The sequence below is a fragment of the Homalodisca vitripennis genome, chromosome 8, assembly GCF_021130785.1.
Source record: "Homalodisca vitripennis isolate AUS2020 chromosome 8, UT_GWSS_2.1, whole genome shotgun sequence".
Taxonomy (NCBI): domain Eukaryota; kingdom Metazoa; phylum Arthropoda; class Insecta; order Hemiptera; family Cicadellidae; genus Homalodisca; species Homalodisca vitripennis.
Genome location: NC_060214.1, coordinates 8,507,178 through 8,527,435, shown reverse-complemented (window position 1 = coordinate 8,527,435; position 20,258 = coordinate 8,507,178). Strand labels below are relative to the sequence as shown.

The window sequence follows — 20,258 nt, the reverse complement described above, 5'->3', positions numbered from 1 at the left end:
ATAATTATTGTTTTATGCTTTTTCACTTAAAGATTTTGAAGAAACTAATCAGGACGCCTGTAGTTGTTGTTACAAATAAGTAAACGCTATTCAAGCCAACGAGCTTCAATTTCTTCTTAAGAAAATAATCATAACCTACAAAATAAAGACTATAATATTGTATACTATACTAGTAACCATAATTTTAAATTAAAATTTTTGTTACAACTAGTCAAATCAAAATCACATTTTTCCATAAATTAATGAAGGTACAGAAGTAATACATTGTATTCAAGAAGAAACAAGTGTAGTATTTGGATAACAAATGGTAATTTAATAATTCTAAATATTTAAAATTGAATAATATAAAGCTAAATAACATAAAAAAAACTGTATTCACATTTAATTCACAAAATAAATAAATATATCGACGACATTAAGAGAGATAATAAAAAAACACCTAGTGGAAAAAGCACTTTTGATTAGAAGTTACTTGCTACCTAATTTTTACGTAGATATACGTACGTATATTTTTAGTATTTATAAGTCCCATTTAGTTATGGCTTAGTCTAAATAGAGGAGATAGCACGCGTGTACAAGAGTGACACTAAACTCATGTCATGGAAAAATCGCCATAGCAGAACACACTTTCATAACCAATCATGTGATTGAATTCGTAAAACTACAGTACTTGAGAAAGTTCCATCCTATTCTCAAATGATAAAAGATAAACCTTAGACATAATTAAGAAAGGAAATAACTTCGTCAAGGAACCGTGAAATTGTGAAACACTGTAATAAAGAAGCCATGTGATCGGTGCTTGGTTGAACTTCAGCCAATCACAGTAAATCTCCGTCCTTTTAACTCGCCTGTACAGACGGATGTTTATTATTAGCAGTTTCGGTCTAACCTCTGTTGACTGAAGTGGGTCTCTACAGCGATGCCGAAGTATTTCAATATTTCGCGGTGTGAACAGAAAAAAATATTAATTATCGTAAAGGTGGCGTAATACTATGTGGCATGTAACCGCCACTGTGATCGGGTCGGTCATTGTGTAGGAGCTAGTCGGGCGACCTTTGACCGAGGATCGGATCGGGCGACAATCAAGCCGTTTATCGGGGAACGGGTTTGGTCCAGTACGGACTTGTGGTGGAGGAGTGAGCGGACGGGTACACGCTGACGGGTGGAGACTGGACGGGTATCCGTGAGTTAGACGTAAATTTAATTAAGTCTCGATATATAATTTGGTTACACCTTTGGTTCCAATAAATTATGGCGGCCTAAGCAGGTTAGACGGGGGATCGTGGGGTTGTGGGGATCGAGGAATACGGACAGCATGGGTCAGGTATCGAGGGTCAGTATATGTTTTAATTTTTAGGGTTTCTAATTATGGGGTAATATTAATCAGGAATTCTAAATCAAAGCTGGCTAGAGGAGTGTCCCAGCATAATGACCGATCCGGGCCTGTGGGGGGAATATAATTTGGTTTGGTGTTGGGATAACCAAGTGGTTCCTCACCACTACCGGAAAATAGGTTTAACAATTATATTAATAAACTACCCTGGTTGCAACTAAGAATTAAGACATTTTTATTGTACATATACAGCATTAATGTATTACATCTTGTATAAAAATGTTAATTCCAGATTGCGTCTACATATTTAATGAACTAATTAACTCATATTGAAGGTCTCAGGTGAAATGTCTGTTTAAATAATGAAGTACGTTTTGAGTAAAGGAACCAGGGCAGAGATTCAGGGATGAGGGCATGTATCAAGTGCTCCTTGGTTACACAGGTATTCCATTAGCACCTCACACACACGCGCGCGCAAACGCATACTACCATTCCTACACTCCTAACTTTGTAACATTTCTTCCGGAGGTAACGACATTTGCTCGGGCTCCCCGATTTATTGCTTTAACAATGTCAGTTTCAAGTTTAACGAGGAAAAATAATGTATAGTACTCACGTTGGTACTATATCATAGGTCATAGGTTATCATAGGTATTTTCAAGGAATTATCATAAGTCTGATTTTTTTCATTCTATAAATCACATTTTAAGGAGTGATGGACAGTCATAATCATCTACAGTGATACGACCTCAGATTTGGGAATTTTTTCGGAAAATTAAGAAAACCAATTCAATAAATACAGATGAAGTGGAGTGTATATTGCTATGATGGAAATCATTTAAGGAATAAGTCAAGGAAAAACTTAAATTTTATCTTGCACTCCAAAAAAGACTGACTAAAACAATTCTTACCGCATGTAGTTGTGTAAGATATTTTACATAACTATATGTAGGTTATAGTTTGATTTTTGGGTACTTTAAGTACCTTAAAGAATGGTGGCAGTACGGTAAGCAATATTAAAGATAGATTGATTTAGCGATAGGACAGTAATGAGAATCATGGACAAATAATTTTCAGAATTGCTCCATATACAGCCAGCTTTTACATAAGAAATGACTGTTAAAAGGTAAAAAGGGTAAATGATGTATTATTTCACCAGCCGAAGTTAGGGATAAGAAGTACTCTCTGACACATAATCCAGGGACCAACGGCTTAAAGGTACTTACAACCACCACCAACGGCCGGACAGGCGGGCTGCTTGCAAGGACAGGTCACTCAGCGGTCACTCATCCAAGCAGCAGTCAAGCTCGACGTTGCTTGACTCGATTATCTTGGCGATAACCGTTGTACCCGCTACACTGCGCCAATGGCAACACTCTTGAGATTGTTACCGAAACCATGCGACAACGGGCAGTCAAAACCAATAGCTTCTTTGTTTTGGTACATACTTTTTCAAAAGATTTCATTTGGAAAATCTACTAGACTCGTAAATTCTCCCAAGACAAAGAACCCTCTTGAGGGATTGGAAGCAGCCCTTTTCCATATAGATGCCATTGAGCTACTCAAACTAAGCACAATATACGTCTTTATTCTGAGCTATGAAGTTTGCAGATTTCCTGCTTTCACTAGAAGAGGAAAAATGTATATTTTAGACAAGACAACCAAGTCAGAAGGTCCTGATCTAAATTAGCTGAAAAGGCGATGAAATCAATAGAATTGAATTCAACATTTTTTTGGATGCAATGTGTGATGGCATTATGTTGGCAAATGTGAATTCGTTTTGATTAAGCGCGGTTTTGCACTAAAAACCATTACATCTGACACAAAAACTGGCATTTCAATCAAAATCTTTGAGTAGTGGAATATTGTTTGCTGAAGGAGTGTTACGCTTAGTTCATGAAAGATTAAGGATATCTTAAGTTGTTTCACATTGAAACTGGTGATAAACCACTCGTTCCTCTTTTGAACATATATTTCACTGGATTTTCATAGTGTACTCAGCAATCCAAAGCGATACTAATAAGGCTTGATTACACGGTGTCCCACATAGAAGGGTAAAATGTATTTGCAATGGATATCCTCTAAGAACTCTACTAGAGAAGATATTTCCTGCTTCAGACATATAGGGAAGTAGAAGTCGATTGTTACGTGAAAAACGCAAGCGTTTTGAACTTATTGCTAGCGATGAAATGACAGCAAGGGATTTTAAATTAGTAAATGCAATTAGCTAAATGGAAATATCTCTTTGAGTGGGTAGACAGGGCTGGTCTAGATACAGAGAGGGTGCATCCCAGAAGTTGCAAAGAGTAATATCCTCAGTATAGACAGAACATCCTTGTGATTCTTCCTGAAGGAACTGAACTTAGAAAAGAAATTTGGACATTAAAGTGTTTGAGACACCTAAGATGTTGATTGACAGGAATAAAGAATGGGAATAAAAAAGTTTTTGAAAACCGTGAGCAAGGATTTTAAGCACGACATGAAATTCCATTCCTTCCATAGCAGAGATAACAATAGTTGAAACGGAGGGATGAAACGTGGTTGTAATAGATTCTTCTTTTATCGAGCTAACCAAACAATGCAGCAAGAGAGCTCCCAGGAGCGTATACAACATTGTAAGTCCAACTGGAACTAGACCACACCAAGGAATTCCTGAAATTATGTTTCTACTTGGGTATAAAATTTGTGAACTCACTGAAACTGTCGGATTTTGGGATGGAATATAGATTCGTTTTTACTTAAATATTATCATCAAAGTATTGGGGGATAGGGCAGGTTGTACAAATGGAATCTTCCAGTAAATGTTGGAAAATTGTGAAGATCCATTTCTTGGAATTTCAACTCATAGGATTGAATCAAATAGTTTCTGGATGCTGCTCAGCCAAGCGTTTAGGGGAATAATTTGCGGATCAGAGTTGGATCCTAACATGGTCAACATTTCTATTTATTGAATAGAAGGTATGGAAATAAAAGGAAATCAATGGTTTAACTATAATAACAGCAATCGGGAGATCTTAAACTCGATATGGAAGAAACGATATATAAAATTAGACGTGTAATATATATATATATATATTTGTATGTAGCGTGTAATCAACACGCTACATAAAATTAGAGGAGTATTATAATTCTTATCAAAAAACTAACAACCTATTAATGATGCATCTTATAAGAGGTCTCACAGCTTCCGTTTGGAGCAAGATTCTATGCATCTAGAGAATGCTGCACCACATCAAAACCTCAAGCAGTCAAGGTATGGATGTATAATAGCACTACGAAAACACTTATTTTTTTTATAAAAGAAAAATGTCCTTTAATTGCAATTAAACCTCTTTGGATCCACGGATCCACGTTCACAACTCATATCCTTTTCTTAAGGGTAACTTGTTATATGTGTTGTTAATTCTAGTTACTAAATAAAGTAAAAACTATTTCAACATAATACAATTTTACTATCCAAATAATGGAATAAAAATTACTCACCAGACTCTTCAATGTCGAGGCGCTCCATAAGCCATTCTATCAAGTCATAGCCTGAAACATGATGATGCTGTTAGTTACCAGATATATTCAAAATATAAGCACAAATATTTTATTAAATGGCGTGCACGAAACTTACAAGGTGTCGTGTAAAAGACTTCGCTGAGGTTCTGTACAAAATCTAAAGTTTATAGCTAAATGAGTATATTAGAATATCATATTATGATTGTGCTGTGGTTGTTTAAAAATGTATTTATCATTGTAAGTACCGTATATCATTGCTGTCATGGTTACCCGTAAGAACAACGTGAAATGGATGGAGTTGAATGACATGCACCATCATCGAACTCGATGTCGTCTATATATAAATGAAGATTCATGAAAAATTTCAATTCCGGTGGTCAAATTGTTTTAGAGCTATCATGTAGTAGGCAGAGAGCCAGAAACAAATGAAATTTACCAGTCGCTCAAGTTATAGGCTTCTATAACACTCGGCTAATAAGAAATACATCGTTCTTTTTTTATCATTTCACTGTTCTAAAAATACATACTTTTCAAACGTCAAAGTTAGGCAAGTAATCACTCAGCAGGCCGGGGTTTATCTGAGTTTTCCGAAACTTGCTCGGAACTCAGAAACTTTTAATGAGTATGAAAACTCTTGCAGGTCTACAAGACTATATTTGTACTGAAACAACCACCTTTTCAAAATAAATCTTTAAAAAGAAACCCCTGTTTTGCTTGTTTCTCCCTTCCTCTGAGTGATGAGAACATCTGAAATTTACTCAGTTTTGATAATATTTCCAGTACTCAAGAAGACTTTTCTTCAATTATCCCTGACCACTTCCCAAGGCCAGACAGATCAGAGTGGTAGAATTTTTCTCGACTTATCTTGCCACATTCACGTTTTTGTTCATTAAATTAATTTTCGTATAAGTGTTTAAATGATAAAGTTTACACTCAAAATTACTATATAATGATGTTGGATGTGTTGGGATGGTTAGGCTACTTGTTTGCCTAACCTCGTATGCGTGTACTGAGTTTACAAATTTATTTATTCTGCAATTTTCAAGTTGTCGTCATTATTACCCATGCGACCAATGTAAAAATATTCGCTAACGCTTAGCCATAATCCCATAGAATAATGTGCACCATCACTTAACTCAGTGTTTCCCTTATAGAAATGAAGCCTCATGCACAGCCTCACGTCAATAGGTCAATCCGTTTACGAAATATCGTGTAGATAGACAGACAGAAAGAAATTGTTCGGGCTCCTCAAGTGATAGGCTTCACTAACGTTAATCCAAATAAATGTTAAAAAATCAAAAAACTGTTCAAAACTCAACTGAAAAATTTATAAACTGATATTATTACCATCGGATAATATATCCTATATAATTCTACTTGACACTTACGTTATATACTCACTACACACCAAAGTTTGAGCTTTTTTCCTCCAATCTTGTTAAGTACATTTTACAAAGCTGTGATAGTACAGCAGCAAATATATTTGGTACTCAAAGGAAATAGGATGATTATAAGGATCATCCGATGTATAAAAAGAATGATGCTTATTACCATCTGAGGTATAAAAAGGACGATGTTTAGTATCATCCGAGGCATACAAAGGACGATGCTTAGTATCATCCGAGGTGTAAATAGGATGATGCTTAGTATGATCCGATGTATAAAAAGAACTATGTTTAGTATCATCCAAGGCATAAAAGGACGATGCTTAGTATTATCCGAGGTGTACATAGGATGATGCTTAGTATGATTCGAGGTATGAAAAGGACGATGCTTAGTAATAATCCAAGGCATAAAAAGGACGATGCTTAGTGTCATCTGAGGAATAAATAGGTTGATGTTTAGTATCATCCGAGGTGTAAATAGGATGGTGCTTATTATCACTCTAGGTATGAAAAGGAATATCCTTAGTATCATCCGAGGTATAAATAGGTTGATGCTTAGTATCATCCGAGGTGTAAATAGGATGATGCTTACTATCATCCTAGGTATGAAAAGGACGATGCTTAGTATCATCTGAGGTATGAAAAGAATTATCCTTAGTATCATCCGAGGTATAAAGGGATGATGCTTAGTATCATCTGAGGTGTAAAAGGGATTATACTAGCAGCAGCTTAAGTATAATCCGACTATAAAAAGGATTATGCTTAGTATCGTCCGATGTATAAAAAGGGAAGGTAGCCACAACACTGTGTACCACTATGAGCGCAATGCCGTAGTTAAACTGGCGTGGTTAGAATTCCAACGTAACGGTTAGAACCGATGTTTCAAGAAACCCTCTGATGTAATATCACAGGTTCTGCCATTCTTACAGAGATTTGTGGCTTAATATCGCAAGCTGCGGGAACTTTCCGAGGTAATCGCTTGTGCCCTGATTTTTAAATAGTGTAAAGGTCACTTTTATGTTTTGGAATTGCCTGTACGACGATGTTATTCTGTACCTAAAGTTACTTTCATAGAAACTAGAGAGGTCCTAAATATTTTAGTCAGTTACCTCAACATACAAACCAAAGAAATAATATTAATACTTTCTCCTTTAAAGTACAATCTTGGCTTCTTCAAAGGAATGAAATTTATTTTTTAAATACAGTATTAATTTGGTCACTAAAGTAACGTAGGCTTGTAAGGCCTTTTTCCCTCTTTGTCTTTATTCTATATTGTAAATATTAGTGTAGTATTTACTTGCGGAGATTATTCTCTTTGTTACACTATTATATGTAGATTATGTATTATTATGGCATTTTCGCAATCCGGATTAATTAAGTGTTTGCTTAGATTCAATACCAGCAGATGTTGCAGAGCTCAAATTGCTATTTTGTAGCTTATGCTGGCTTTTTTTTAACTTTGTACTATTTCAATATTAACTCATGCTGACCAGATACTGGTAGCTGTCCAGCACTATTTTGTAATTCTGTAAGCGTTTGCATAGAATAACTTTACATTGGTGGAAATAAATCATTTATCACTTATATTTATACACCACAGCAGATAGTCGAAAGAGAGAGCTAACATTGAAATAGTTCAGTAACAAATAATAATTCCAAGTATTTCTTGTTTTACTCCATATATTGAAAAAGTAGATCCCTTCTGTAGAATAGTTTATTTTAGAAATTTTAGCACACAAATATTGCATTGTGATATACAAATTATAAAAAAAAACAATCTGCTGTAATCTCGTATTTGGCAGCGAATTGAATTTTCCCTACACCTTATAATGTTTAATTAATTCTTATTAACAAATAAAAAATGTTTTACTTAAACAGCATTATGATTCACAGAAAAAACGCTCCAGTTACCCCATTTTTGTTCTTTAAAAGTTGCACTTCAAATTACTGTAATGTCGGATGTGTTCACATCCGACATTCACACACAATGTTGATCGTAACATTGTTTTATGTTATAACAATACTGTAACCTACCTCCGTAAGCCATCTTGAGGAATATAATACAATATATCGAATTGTGGTCTGTACAATATTACACATATAAACTCAGTTCATTTTTGATTATCCAGTAAAAATAAAATATGAGGATCTAATAATGAGATTGATTTCTGAAATGAACTGACAAAATCAAAGTAATTTTCAGCTGTTCCAAAACTATCACCCGACGGCGGAACAATTTGAACATTTATTCCTGTCTATTTGTCCTCATTATTAGAGAATTAATTAACGAGTAGACTTGAAAGTTTGTATAAAGCTTCATTTCTGCATGTATAGCCTAATGAGTTGAAATGTTGAATACCATATCAGCGAAGATTGTTACGACACGACGCGGGCCGTACTCCTAGCTTGTCATAAAGGCTTATAATGAAACACATAGTTTCATTTCATACAGGATAATTATTTATACAAATCAATGCATCCAAGTTTTAATTCTCCTTCGTATGAACAACTATTTAACTTTTTCAAGTACGTTACTGTATCTTACACATTTCTTCCCAAAAAACAAAAACGTTGAAAATTAATAATTTCAATTATCAAGCGAATTGAATTTTGAAATTGGCAGCTTTATTGAAGACTGGAAACCTGGCTAGCATATTCTTCAAAGCGACTTGTTCGCACAACAATCTGAAGTGCTTTAACTTTCTCCCTCATATTGTGGGAAAACATAAGGCTATAGTGAAAAATAAAATGTTAGTTTTAAGTAATGAGTTCAGTTTGGGATTCTCAAACCAAAAGTGCTTTTTTGACCGTTACACATTGGACGTAAAGTTATATGGATCAATATTCCACCAGATTCATGAAGTTCTCATTGGTGAATATAAAAATAGTGTATTTATTTCATTTTATGAAGGTTTCAGTAGATTTTTGAACCCTTAACAAATGACTCTGCAATCATTTCTCACGTAATTTGTTTAAAAATATACATTTATGACGTTTGTACTTTTCAAAATGCTTTTAATTTATTAAATTTAAATTGTGACTCTGAGAACATTTGGTATTGAAGTTGCCAAGTTAAAGGATTGCTGTATATCAACAATTCACGATTATTTTAAGTGAATATATTTTTTGGCAAACGCCGATATTAAAATTTCAGAGCTAAAACTTTATACATTCTCCCCACTTAAGGATCACACTTAAACATACAATTCAAAATTCATGAATTTTACATCCTTTGCCAATTTCCACATACAGCGCCGAAGTCAATCTCTTGATTGAGGATATTCACATTTAGACATACAGAACAGAGTTGTTTCGAAAATGTAGAGATTTGTCACAGTCCACAGGTGCAACTTTTTGAAGATTTCTCTACAAGACTCTAAAATTCAAATGAGCGATTATTCGAATCGCTTGCTTCTGCAATTTTATAACTCATGAAGTGGTTGTTTGCATAGAGCCCTTTCACAGTAACACTCCGTTCGTAATAAATTAAGCCATAATTCGCCATAATCAGAACCTGGGCTAGGCAATACTTAGCTAAAGAAAACAAATGCTTAAGGAACATTTCTAGCAAAAATGGCCAATGTGGTCCTTCCTCGATCTAGGTTTAGCTCAAGGAATTCATGTCGGTAGTCTTCTTCCAGAATTGAATCTGCCAACATAGCGACAGGGCCACATTCTGAGTGTGCAGGCTGTGGAGCAAAGTTTATGACAATGGATTTTGATGCGTTTGTTTTGAGATTGAGGTTGCTGAAAAGTTGAACACAACTGTTGATTTTAACAAAAGTCCTTTCTTTCAAAAGAGATTTTTATTTTTGACTAGACAGAGAGTCGTCTCATCAGCATACTACACAACTTTTCCATGCAGCAGTGATGACCCAATGTCATTGACATATATGGGAAAGAAAACTGGACAAAGAGTTGATCCCTGGGGAACCCCGTAGAATAATCTAAGCCACAACAAGTGTGGCACGCCTTGCGAGCCACGTGATTCCAGTCTTTAGAGCAGATTTATATGCTCAACACAGTCGAATGCCTTTGATAAGTCGAGAAAGACGCCTACGGTGGTATTTCGATTTTCTAACCCCTCGAAAACCAACTCGCAGACTCGCAACAGCGTCTATAGTCGATTTATCTTTCCTTAACCAAAACCGTTCATCTGAATGTTTTTTGTGTTTGGGAATTAAGTTATTTATAGCTTGACGATGCCAATTACTATTGAGTATTCCGTTCTAAGTGGTTGGTCGTTCATTGCAGACCTATTTTGACCTGTATATTTTAGAGTGTGACACAAAACACGGCTATTGCGATTCCCGACTTATGCGCGTTACAACGATATATTATGAATATTTTATTTATCCACCTGAGGAAGAGATCGAATTGTAGATCTCGAAACGTTGTTACTGATCTTTGTACCATTGAATTATGACGGAAAATCCTATTATTTCAACACTCTTTCCATCTTCAAAAAGGAGCTTAAAGGATGCTTTATTGGATAAAAAAGGAGGTCGTTGCAGCTTAGCAGGTTAGTGATTGGATCGCACCAGAGTATATAAACAAAATGAAAGGCTAAAGATTGACAGCATACGACAATGCTGGATGAAAGCGAGTGGGCATAATGCAATTGAAATGAAAGTCCAATGGTGTCGCAGTACATCGAGGTAATGGCATTGAGATTAGTGGTGGTACTGTTACAGGTGGTGCATATGGGTTCTGCAGTGTGTTCATGCAGAGGTTGCAGCACACCCACTACCATTAGCTGTGTAATATGCCATCCCATTTAGATTATAATATAGATGAGATTTGGAAGTAAATAAATAATTGAAACCAAGTTGTCATTTCTTTTACCTACCTTAGTAACTAAATTTTGTATTTAATTTTATGTGTAATCAATTTATATCGTTTAAAAATCTATCGAATAATAAAGTTTTTGTTAGAAAATCTTTGTCATACATTAGGATTAATTTTGGCACTTTTGTAAATTTCAAAATGTTCTACAGTTGACAATAGGTGACTTTTTTCCATGTGTGTAAAGTTTCAAGATCGTTCAGCATACGAATATTTTGAATTTGATGATGTCTTCCATGTTTTTATATGTTCATTAATGTTGAAGGATCGGCAAGGTTTGTCCAATATAGTGGTTTTGACAATCATTATAATTTAATTTGTATACTCCACTCTTTTTAAATTTTGAATTTGGTTTGTTGAATTACTTTTGTTTTTTGTTATAAGGCAGAGGTTGTTAGAAGTTTTGAAAGCCAATTGATATCCTTGTTTATAAAATGATTTGTTAATTTTGTGGCAGTGTTTACCAAGGTAGTCTGATTGAATGTATTTGAGATCTCTTTCTTCTTTCTTCTTATTTTCTTTCTATCACAGAAATTGATAATAGGATATCGGATTTTTCCATCGCTATATGTTACAACATTTATAACACAACGTTTCGAGGGTTGAAATCTACCCTCTTCGTCAAGAGTAAAACTACTATTGCATAAAAAAGTACTTAAAACCTACAAAGTGCGGCGATGGATTGCAACTAAAAAATTACAAAAATTTCATACCCAAAAACTGCTTGAAGTCAAGGCAGGAGAAAATGAAAAAAGACAAATGTTGCAAAATCCATTGATCCTGAATTGTGACAACGCCTGGGTTCATTTTATCCTGTCTTGACTTCAAGCAGTTTTCAGGCATTGTTTATTGCTTATTGTTTTTTGGTGGCAGTCCATTGCCGTATTTTATAGGTTTTAAGTACATTGTTGCATTACATTTCTTACACTTGACGAAGAGGTTAGATTCCAATTCTCGAAACCTAGTGTTATACATTTTAATGACATAACATAATATATGCCGTAACGATGGAAAATATCCAAAATCCTATTATCCTTTCAATTGAAAATAATATATAAGTTTGGTTACTCGAGTAGTTTGTCGGATTTTTAAATAGAAAATAACAACCTTAATTGACCTTCTAGATTATAATTTTGTGAATTTGGAGGTTTTATAAACTTATTATTCGGTACAAAGAATATGGCCTTAATACTGTGGGAATTTTTTAGTCTCGTTTAAGCCTCAGCGTTAGCTATGCCGGCTTCGAAGTGCACTATTTTTTATTATTATTATTACATGATTGGACCTCCCCGGGATTTGAACCCGTGATCTCACTGTTAAAAAGCCGAGACTATAACCATTAGTCTACGGAGGAGGACTACTGTTGGATTTTAAATTATCGGTCTTTGATTGATACATCAGCTGCAAGAGAAATATAATAATTGATCGCATCAGATTTCGACAAAGTTAGTCAGCAAATAGAAATGTGTGTTGGCTTCAACACTTCCTCAGAGCTATTTATAGTCCGTAGCTTACCAAAGTAGATTCATAATAATAACAGTGCAGTTGACAAAAATACGTTCGATGTAATATAACTATTTACTTCTACAGTCTCGTGATTTTGACTGAAGCGAAATAATGGAAATGCATAAAAATAAACAAAAGGAAGTCGACTAGACCCGAGCAGTTGAAATATGCGAGGAAGCAAACAGAGATAATTATGGCAGACAGGAACTACGCTCGCATTTAAATGATAATACCAACATGAATAGCGGAGTCGGGTTTAGAAAAGGCTCAGCAATATTAATGTCCACTTTTATAGCGGGTATAAAACCAAGGAGGAGCTAAAAAATGTGGCTAACAAATCTCATGATGAATGTTTTCCTTGGAAACTAAGATAATTTTGTGTTTTTCACGTTTATTATGTATAAAAAAATATCATTATGAATATTCATTCAGGGTCAGGGCTTTTGTGAATGTTCATATTTTTATAGCCAGAACGTTGGTAAGACATGATGTGGGTAATAGTCTGGAAGCAAAGGTAAAATTTACTGCGTAAGCACTCTACCAGTGCTTTCCTGACATTAATATAGGAAGTTTTCTTGAGAAAGACCATCGATCGACAGCCACGCTTGTTTTGGTGGAGGTCGAAAAGAGGGTATATTGAAAGGGTTAAAATATGAAACGATATTTTTGTCTCAGAATATATGTTTTTTGACTTAAGATTATCGTCTAAAAGAATAGTAACAGCCTTACCACTGTTTAAGAAGTATAAAACAGTAATCTTTCTCAGATATTATTTTTCTTAGCATTACCCACATAAAACCAAGCACCATACAAGTAAATAAATGTTTAAACTGAGTCAGCTAACTATATACAGTCTATATCTGTTACAATACAACGTTTTCTCAAAATCTACTTTCTCTGGCTTAATACACTCTAGACTTATAATAGACTGAAACCAAACTAACAGTTATACAATTGTTTTAAGGAGGGTTTAAAAATATAAAGCAGTAATTTTTCTTAAATCATATTTTTCTTAGCAATAGCCACTTAAAATCAACCAACGACGAGCAAATAAATGTTTAATCTGGAAGGCAACTATATACAGTCTATATATGTTAAAATACAATTATTTTCACATGATATTTTTATCAATAACTTAATACCGATTGGCGAAACCACAAGTAACAGTTATACCATGGTCAGAAAGCTAACTAATACCACAATAATAATAACTAATATAGTTATAACTATATTTAATAATATAGTTTTATACCTATCAAGACACAATTTCACACAGTATAAGGAAAACTAGACGATTGATTACCAAAATCGATAAGTTTTAGTAAAACTACCAAGTATGCCAATGTTTAGGAAGTGTAATCCCAAATACAACGATAATTGTTTTAAGAGAAGGCAAACTACAAATATGAATGAAAGTATGTATGAATGAAGTGACGTATACGCACTACCGCACATTCACGGCTGTCACTATCGATATTCATAGTTTTAAAATGAAAATCTTTAAAATGAAAATATATTTTACGGATGTTTTATAACTGTGTATGTTTTTTACTATACTACTGGTAAGAAAATATATTAGCCTTGAGAGCAACACAATGTATGTTTACTGTAACTGAAAAGAATCGGAGAATTGCAAATGTGTCTGATCACGAGGTTCGGCGCCTTCCGTTCTAAACATGCAATATTGATACACAGCAAATTGCCTACATACCGCAGGACGGCGCGTTTGGGAACATTCCTACCAGCCTCTGTTCACTGTGAACACACTCGCTTGCACTGTAATCTTCGACCGTGTAAAACTTTTATAACTATAATTTCAACGCAACTCGAGCCCTTTGTGTGCTAATTTCTATTCACTACACTCACATTTATTATTCCTGTGCACCACGAATTGGTATAGCTTGATTTAGTTTGGTTTTAACTGCTAAATTCTATTACTTAACAGATGTCTATTATGTAGTTTATATAAACGACTGTTTCAGGAAAATACTAGTTAGTAAAATACTAATTTAATTGAAAAATATTTTTAACGTATATTTTACATGAATGGTTTATGTTTGAACGGGTACTTTAATCCGAAAAGATTATTTAACAGTACAAACATTAAAATATCTAAATGTAAATTTAATAAATATATGAAACAGGGCATTTTAATATCCCCCCACTACAATTTATTTTTATAGGGTGGTAGTTCTTAATTATTATATTTTTTGGAATATCACATTTAATTGCGTTCCTTTTAATGACTAAATCCACAATTGATAACTAATTGAGTTCCTTTAAATGTCTACGTCCACAAATTCACATTTCATTGCGTTCCTTTTAACATATACATCAACAAAATCACATTTAACTGAGTTTCTTTTATTGGCTACACCCATAAATTCACATTTCATTGCGTTCTATTTACCATCTAAATTGAAATGTCAACTATCACTGTTGTTCCTTTTTTAAGCAATTATTTTACGATATGCATAATGTTTGAAAATGCTATTTTCGTTTGAAGCACTTTCTTAAGACAACAGGAAAAAGACTCGTATAAAGACTTTTATTTACTGTTTTAGATTATGGTACTCGTATCTTCTCAAAATTAGTACATTTTCAAAGAACGTTTCTCTCCCATTTTTGAACTTGTCGACTAATTTAGATGAAAAAATAATTTTAATAAATAATCAACTACGTAAAACACAAATATTTTATTTCTGAAATCAATCAAAATTTAAAATATTAATTATAATTATTTATTAATTTTCCAAAACAACTTAATAAAACGCTTAAAATGAATCTGCGAATAAGAAATAAAGTGGCTGGCAAAAGGTGAGTTTATAAATTTACTTCTCTTAGCTTGAAACCGTAATAGAATAAAACGTATGAATCACGTATTGAGGTGACATAACCCACCGTGACGCAGTATACAACATATAGACGTGTTGACGTATGTCATTACATCAAGCTGTGCCACGCTAGCCATAACAACATTGGATTAGCGTCAGGATCCACAATGTCATCACTTCCACACGTGTCTATAACGATGATATTGTGCCGTTATTGCCACTGTCATCCGACAATAACACGGTGACGGAGGATTAAATAACTAAATCTCCACAAACTTCGTGCACCCAAGTTCCCTAATCCCCTGAAGATAGGCACCAAGGAGAAACGCAAACATGATGTGGATTGGCTTAGTAGCTCCCTACTTACCAAGTTCGGTTACTGTGTATACAGCCTAGTTCTGTCTGCTTGTACAAGAACAAAAACACATTATTGTTTGTTTGGGCTTGTAAAGAATTAGTGGAAGAACAATAAGAAACTGATCTACCGCCGCGGCGTAGAGGCACCTAAGACTGAAGCGGTTAAGAATGTACAGATCATGCCGGGTAGGGTGCGATAAGCGGACCCGGTTTTTTTATATTGAAGAATGTAATCATCGATACCTAATATTTGCATCTCAAATCCTACACTATCAATCGATTTAAAAGTATCTATAGTCCTCAATAACAATCATATGTTTTAAATTAAAATATGAATTTAATATTTACAGTGATCAAACAAATTATTATAACCAAAATTAGGAAAACTGAAGACGACCATATTTGCTCCTCTCACAGTTACAGTTGTTTCTTTCCCAAAAATTTCACATAATGGGTTTTTCGGTACGAGTCCAACATGAAGTCACAAAAAACATGTCTTACCATCTTTCAAAGCAATTTCGTTTAGTTTTCTAAAATTGACTGTCATTTTTAATAATAAAATGTTACTTATAAATAATTGAAATATTACATTACGAGTATTATTTGAAAGTGTTTACAGCTGTTGATGTAGATTATTTAAGTTAATGGTTCAAAACAATTAATCAGTATCGATTGATTATATCGATGGTTATGATTAAGTAATATCGTTTGCCAATTTCCATATAAAAACCGGGTCCGCTTATCGTACCTTATCTATCATGGCCTTTAGAACATGGTTTAACGTTTATATGATGAAAATGATATTTGAAATGCATAAAAAGTGTTATATCCGTCTAAATGTGCCAAAACTGCGGGTTGAATTCTTTTTTCAAATTTGGCATAGCATTTTGGGTTTCAATTATCTTAGTCAGCTCTCTAACTGAAAAAACTCAACCTGCGGAAGAGAGTTTGGGTCCATCATTTCATGATGTTCTTAAAAAAGGAAAAATCAAAAAAAGTTTTTCATCTCTGAAGCAAGAGTTCTTACTGATTGAAATAGTTTGAGAGATAATTAAAATAAAAAGAAATCGTGAGCAAAATTAGTGATATTCGTTTATTGGTTTCTTAAATAATCTCTAAATAGATTGCCTATTAACAGAATTTTTCTTTTTTTTAAGTTTTTATTGTCTATCCGTTGTATGCGTGGCTCAAAAACACAATGCATAGCTCTCTATTGAGGCAATAATCATTTAAATGTTAGTTTCATGTGAATGTTTGGTGTAGTTCAGTTTAAAATAAAGCCCACAAGGAGTTTAATGGTCATTTTTAGAATATCTTGCCGCTGTTTTCGATATTGTAATTTTATACCCTTTTCAAACTGGGTGTAAATTAAATCTAATATTTTTAATCTACAAAGCAATAACAATAAAAAGCCCTCTGTCAGTTCTGATTGAAATTCCACTGCCACCATATATAGCCTACAGCCCATTTTCGAAACGCAATAATGAACTGTGATTGAAATGACGGAGGCCTAGACAAATTTTCGTCTTAGAATTCCCAAAAGCTAGGTGACGTGGAAATTGTGAAATACGTTGTTAATGTCCTCTAGAACGAGAATCGATCTCTGATCGGGTTACTTTTTTACACTTCTTCATTGACAATATTTTCATATTCCTTGTCTTTGCATCATGCTCTTGCCCATAGGCCTATGTCATCCACCATATTTGCTTTTTATCGAATAGTTTATTGTGATTCATTAGCCTTGGAGGATGGATCCAGTTTGGACTGTATAAGAACACAAAAGTATTTCATTTGATAAGAAATCGATCGTGAGCCACACTAGTGTTAGTAAGGTAAAATAAAAAATAGGAGAGTTTGAACAGTATGCAAAGGTGACAAATATTTTACGTTCTATAAATTTGAGCTTGAAACGTTTAAAATAAATTGTGATACACGTAGTAACAATGCATTGGTATGGTTTAAAGTTTTAACCTAGAGTGTAAGTGTATCTTAGGTTAGTTATCCACCTGAGGAAGAGGTTAGTTTGCAGATTTCGAAACGTTGTGTTTTTTTTGTACCACTGAACGATGGTGGCAAATTTCCGAAACACCCTGCTAAGTTCTCGTTATAAATAGTGCTATCGCCGTCAGCTAACGGGAAAATGTAAGGAATAGCAATTTTAAGATCTAGAGCAATTTCTTTCTTAAGGTATACTCCGCTATTTCGCGGAAAACTAGGTTATATTCTCATACATTGCAAGTTGCGCCTCGCTCCCGGGTACTCTGTAAAGTGTTCTATAATGCAACTATATTACAGTACAAGTTGCGTATAGTACTCGTGCCTCAGACACACAGTTTTGATAGACTATAGGAAGTATTGTTGGTGATCAAACACAACAAAATAAAAGTTAACATCGCCTTAGAATTGAAACTGCAGCAGGAAAAACTATTTTACTTATCTATGTAAGTAACACCTTTATTGCAGCTGCATACCGAGTGGCCTTTAATAGAATAACACCACAACATAACACTCGCATTATGGCGGGCGTCTGCCGCACCCAGCGTGTTAAAACCCATTGCGGATCGTGAAAACGGCGCGCGCGCGCGGGCCTTAGAGTACGAATTAATCCGTATTGCAACGCAGCACCCGCAGTGTTTGCACGCCTACCTGCCTGCTTAGCGCGCTCGCTAATTATACATGTTTTGTTTGTTTATGTTGTTATTTATGTTATATAAACATTATACAGATCATATTAGACAAGTATATTATACTAGAAGTATATTCAAGTATATTCATAAATATCCTCGGAAGCACTACTTTGAGCGTTTTTATTGATATTGAAATGATGTTGAAATAGAGTTTCCACATCCGGTGGTGTCCCAGGAAACAATGTCTGAAATAGTCTGAACATCTGAATCATGGTCACTAGCCCGCTCGTCACTGTCAACATTAGTATCCGCGTAATTATGAAAACGTGGACAAATACGCGTGATAGAACCGTCTCCATCCTCAATAACACTATCGATATCACTTTCATCACTTCCACTTTCTAATAATAGTCTATCTAATTCAGATGATCGTAAATTGTCACCCATTTTATTTACGTACACGCACACGAGGCAAAGGAAAATAGAACGCCACGACTGTACGCCTCAGACAAACAATTTGTCGCAAATAATAACGTTATTGACCGATAACGAGGGGAGTATTTGTGGACGAGTATCAGAGATAAGATAGGAAGCCAGTCCAGGAAAACTGACTATAAATATCTCCGAGGCTTATAACAGCGATAAGCGTTCAAAACAAATGAGTCATCCGTACCACGTCATCCGCGTGAGGGTCACGTCATTGTGCTTTTGGTCCACGCCTCGCTCCGCGTCACCCTCACGTCGTTGATCCGCAATGGGTTAACTGACAAACTGGATATTGTACCGCCGAAATACCTGTTACCTGATAACATGGTCTCGAATCGTTAATCTACTGATATTTTCCATCATGGTTATCATTACATTATAGCATTTTGTTTTACTCGTATTTGTGATTTTAATGATAATGCGAATAATAATAAAGACAGTTATGTCTTTACCAGACGAAGTTAGAGCTAAGAAGCTCCCTCCAACCTGGGGATCAACGACTGAAAGGTGACTTCTGAACCACCACCAACGGCCGGGCAGGCGGGCTGCTTGCAAGAACAGGATCGCTCAGCGGTTATCCATCCAAACAGCAGCCAAGATCTACGTTGTTTGATCTGGTTATCTCGCGATAAGAGCAAACAAATTACCTAACTTTTCAAATATTAACAAGGTGCACTAAAATAACAAGAAACCTAATAAATTTAATTAATGAAACATTTACCAGTGATATATTAGAAAAATAAATAAAACAAAAGTAATTTTTCCACGAGAATAACAAAGGAAATAAATAATGTGGACATTATATTTAATACTTTATAGAGGGTTATAAAAATATATCTGCACATTCTTCTTCTTTTTATATTCATACTAACCCACCTAAGATCGTTGTTGTTATGGGTAATATATATTAAATTTGGACATATTATCTGAAAAATTCCAATCATTGCCCGACACATTACTGTAGAGCAAACTTTTGCAAAAAAATTAAAGGCGAGTTATAAAATATTATATTTTACAATGTTTTTGTCGAACACTCTCTCAAAATAATTGTTTAGTTTATTTTATTTGTTGTCAAGATAGCGTTTTAAAAAGTAATTTAAACAACTTTGACCCAAATACTAAAATACGATCACATATCATTATTATTTAAAAAAACAGTAGTAATTACCTATGAAGTATTTTTTAGATGTTATGATATAAATAACCAGTATATTTGTTCATGGTTGGTGAAATTATGCAGAGAGTGTTGGTAAGTACTAAACATGAGGATAGTTGCAATGGGTAGATTGTAACATTTACATTGAAGTCTTAAACTGAATGATCTAAGTTCACATAATAAGTGTTTTTGTGGGTTGAATAACCAACAAAGTAAAAAGACACG

The 20,258-nt window shown here is 34.4% G+C and overlaps 1 protein-coding gene across 3 annotated transcripts in view; it reads right to left on the bottom strand.

The window, feature by feature from the left end:
• The window catches only part of LOC124367243 (regulator of G-protein signaling 7), a 539,841-nt gene that overhangs the window by 43,273 nt on the left and 476,310 nt on the right, over positions 1-20,258 (bottom strand). For all 3 annotated transcript variants that reach the window (XM_046823935.1, XM_046823932.1, XM_046823933.1), the window contains one exon: positions 4,817-4,867. In XM_046823935.1, the coding sequence (XP_046679891.1) occupies positions 4,817-4,867 (51 nt within the window). The remainder of the gene's footprint in view (positions 1-4,816; positions 4,868-20,258) is intronic.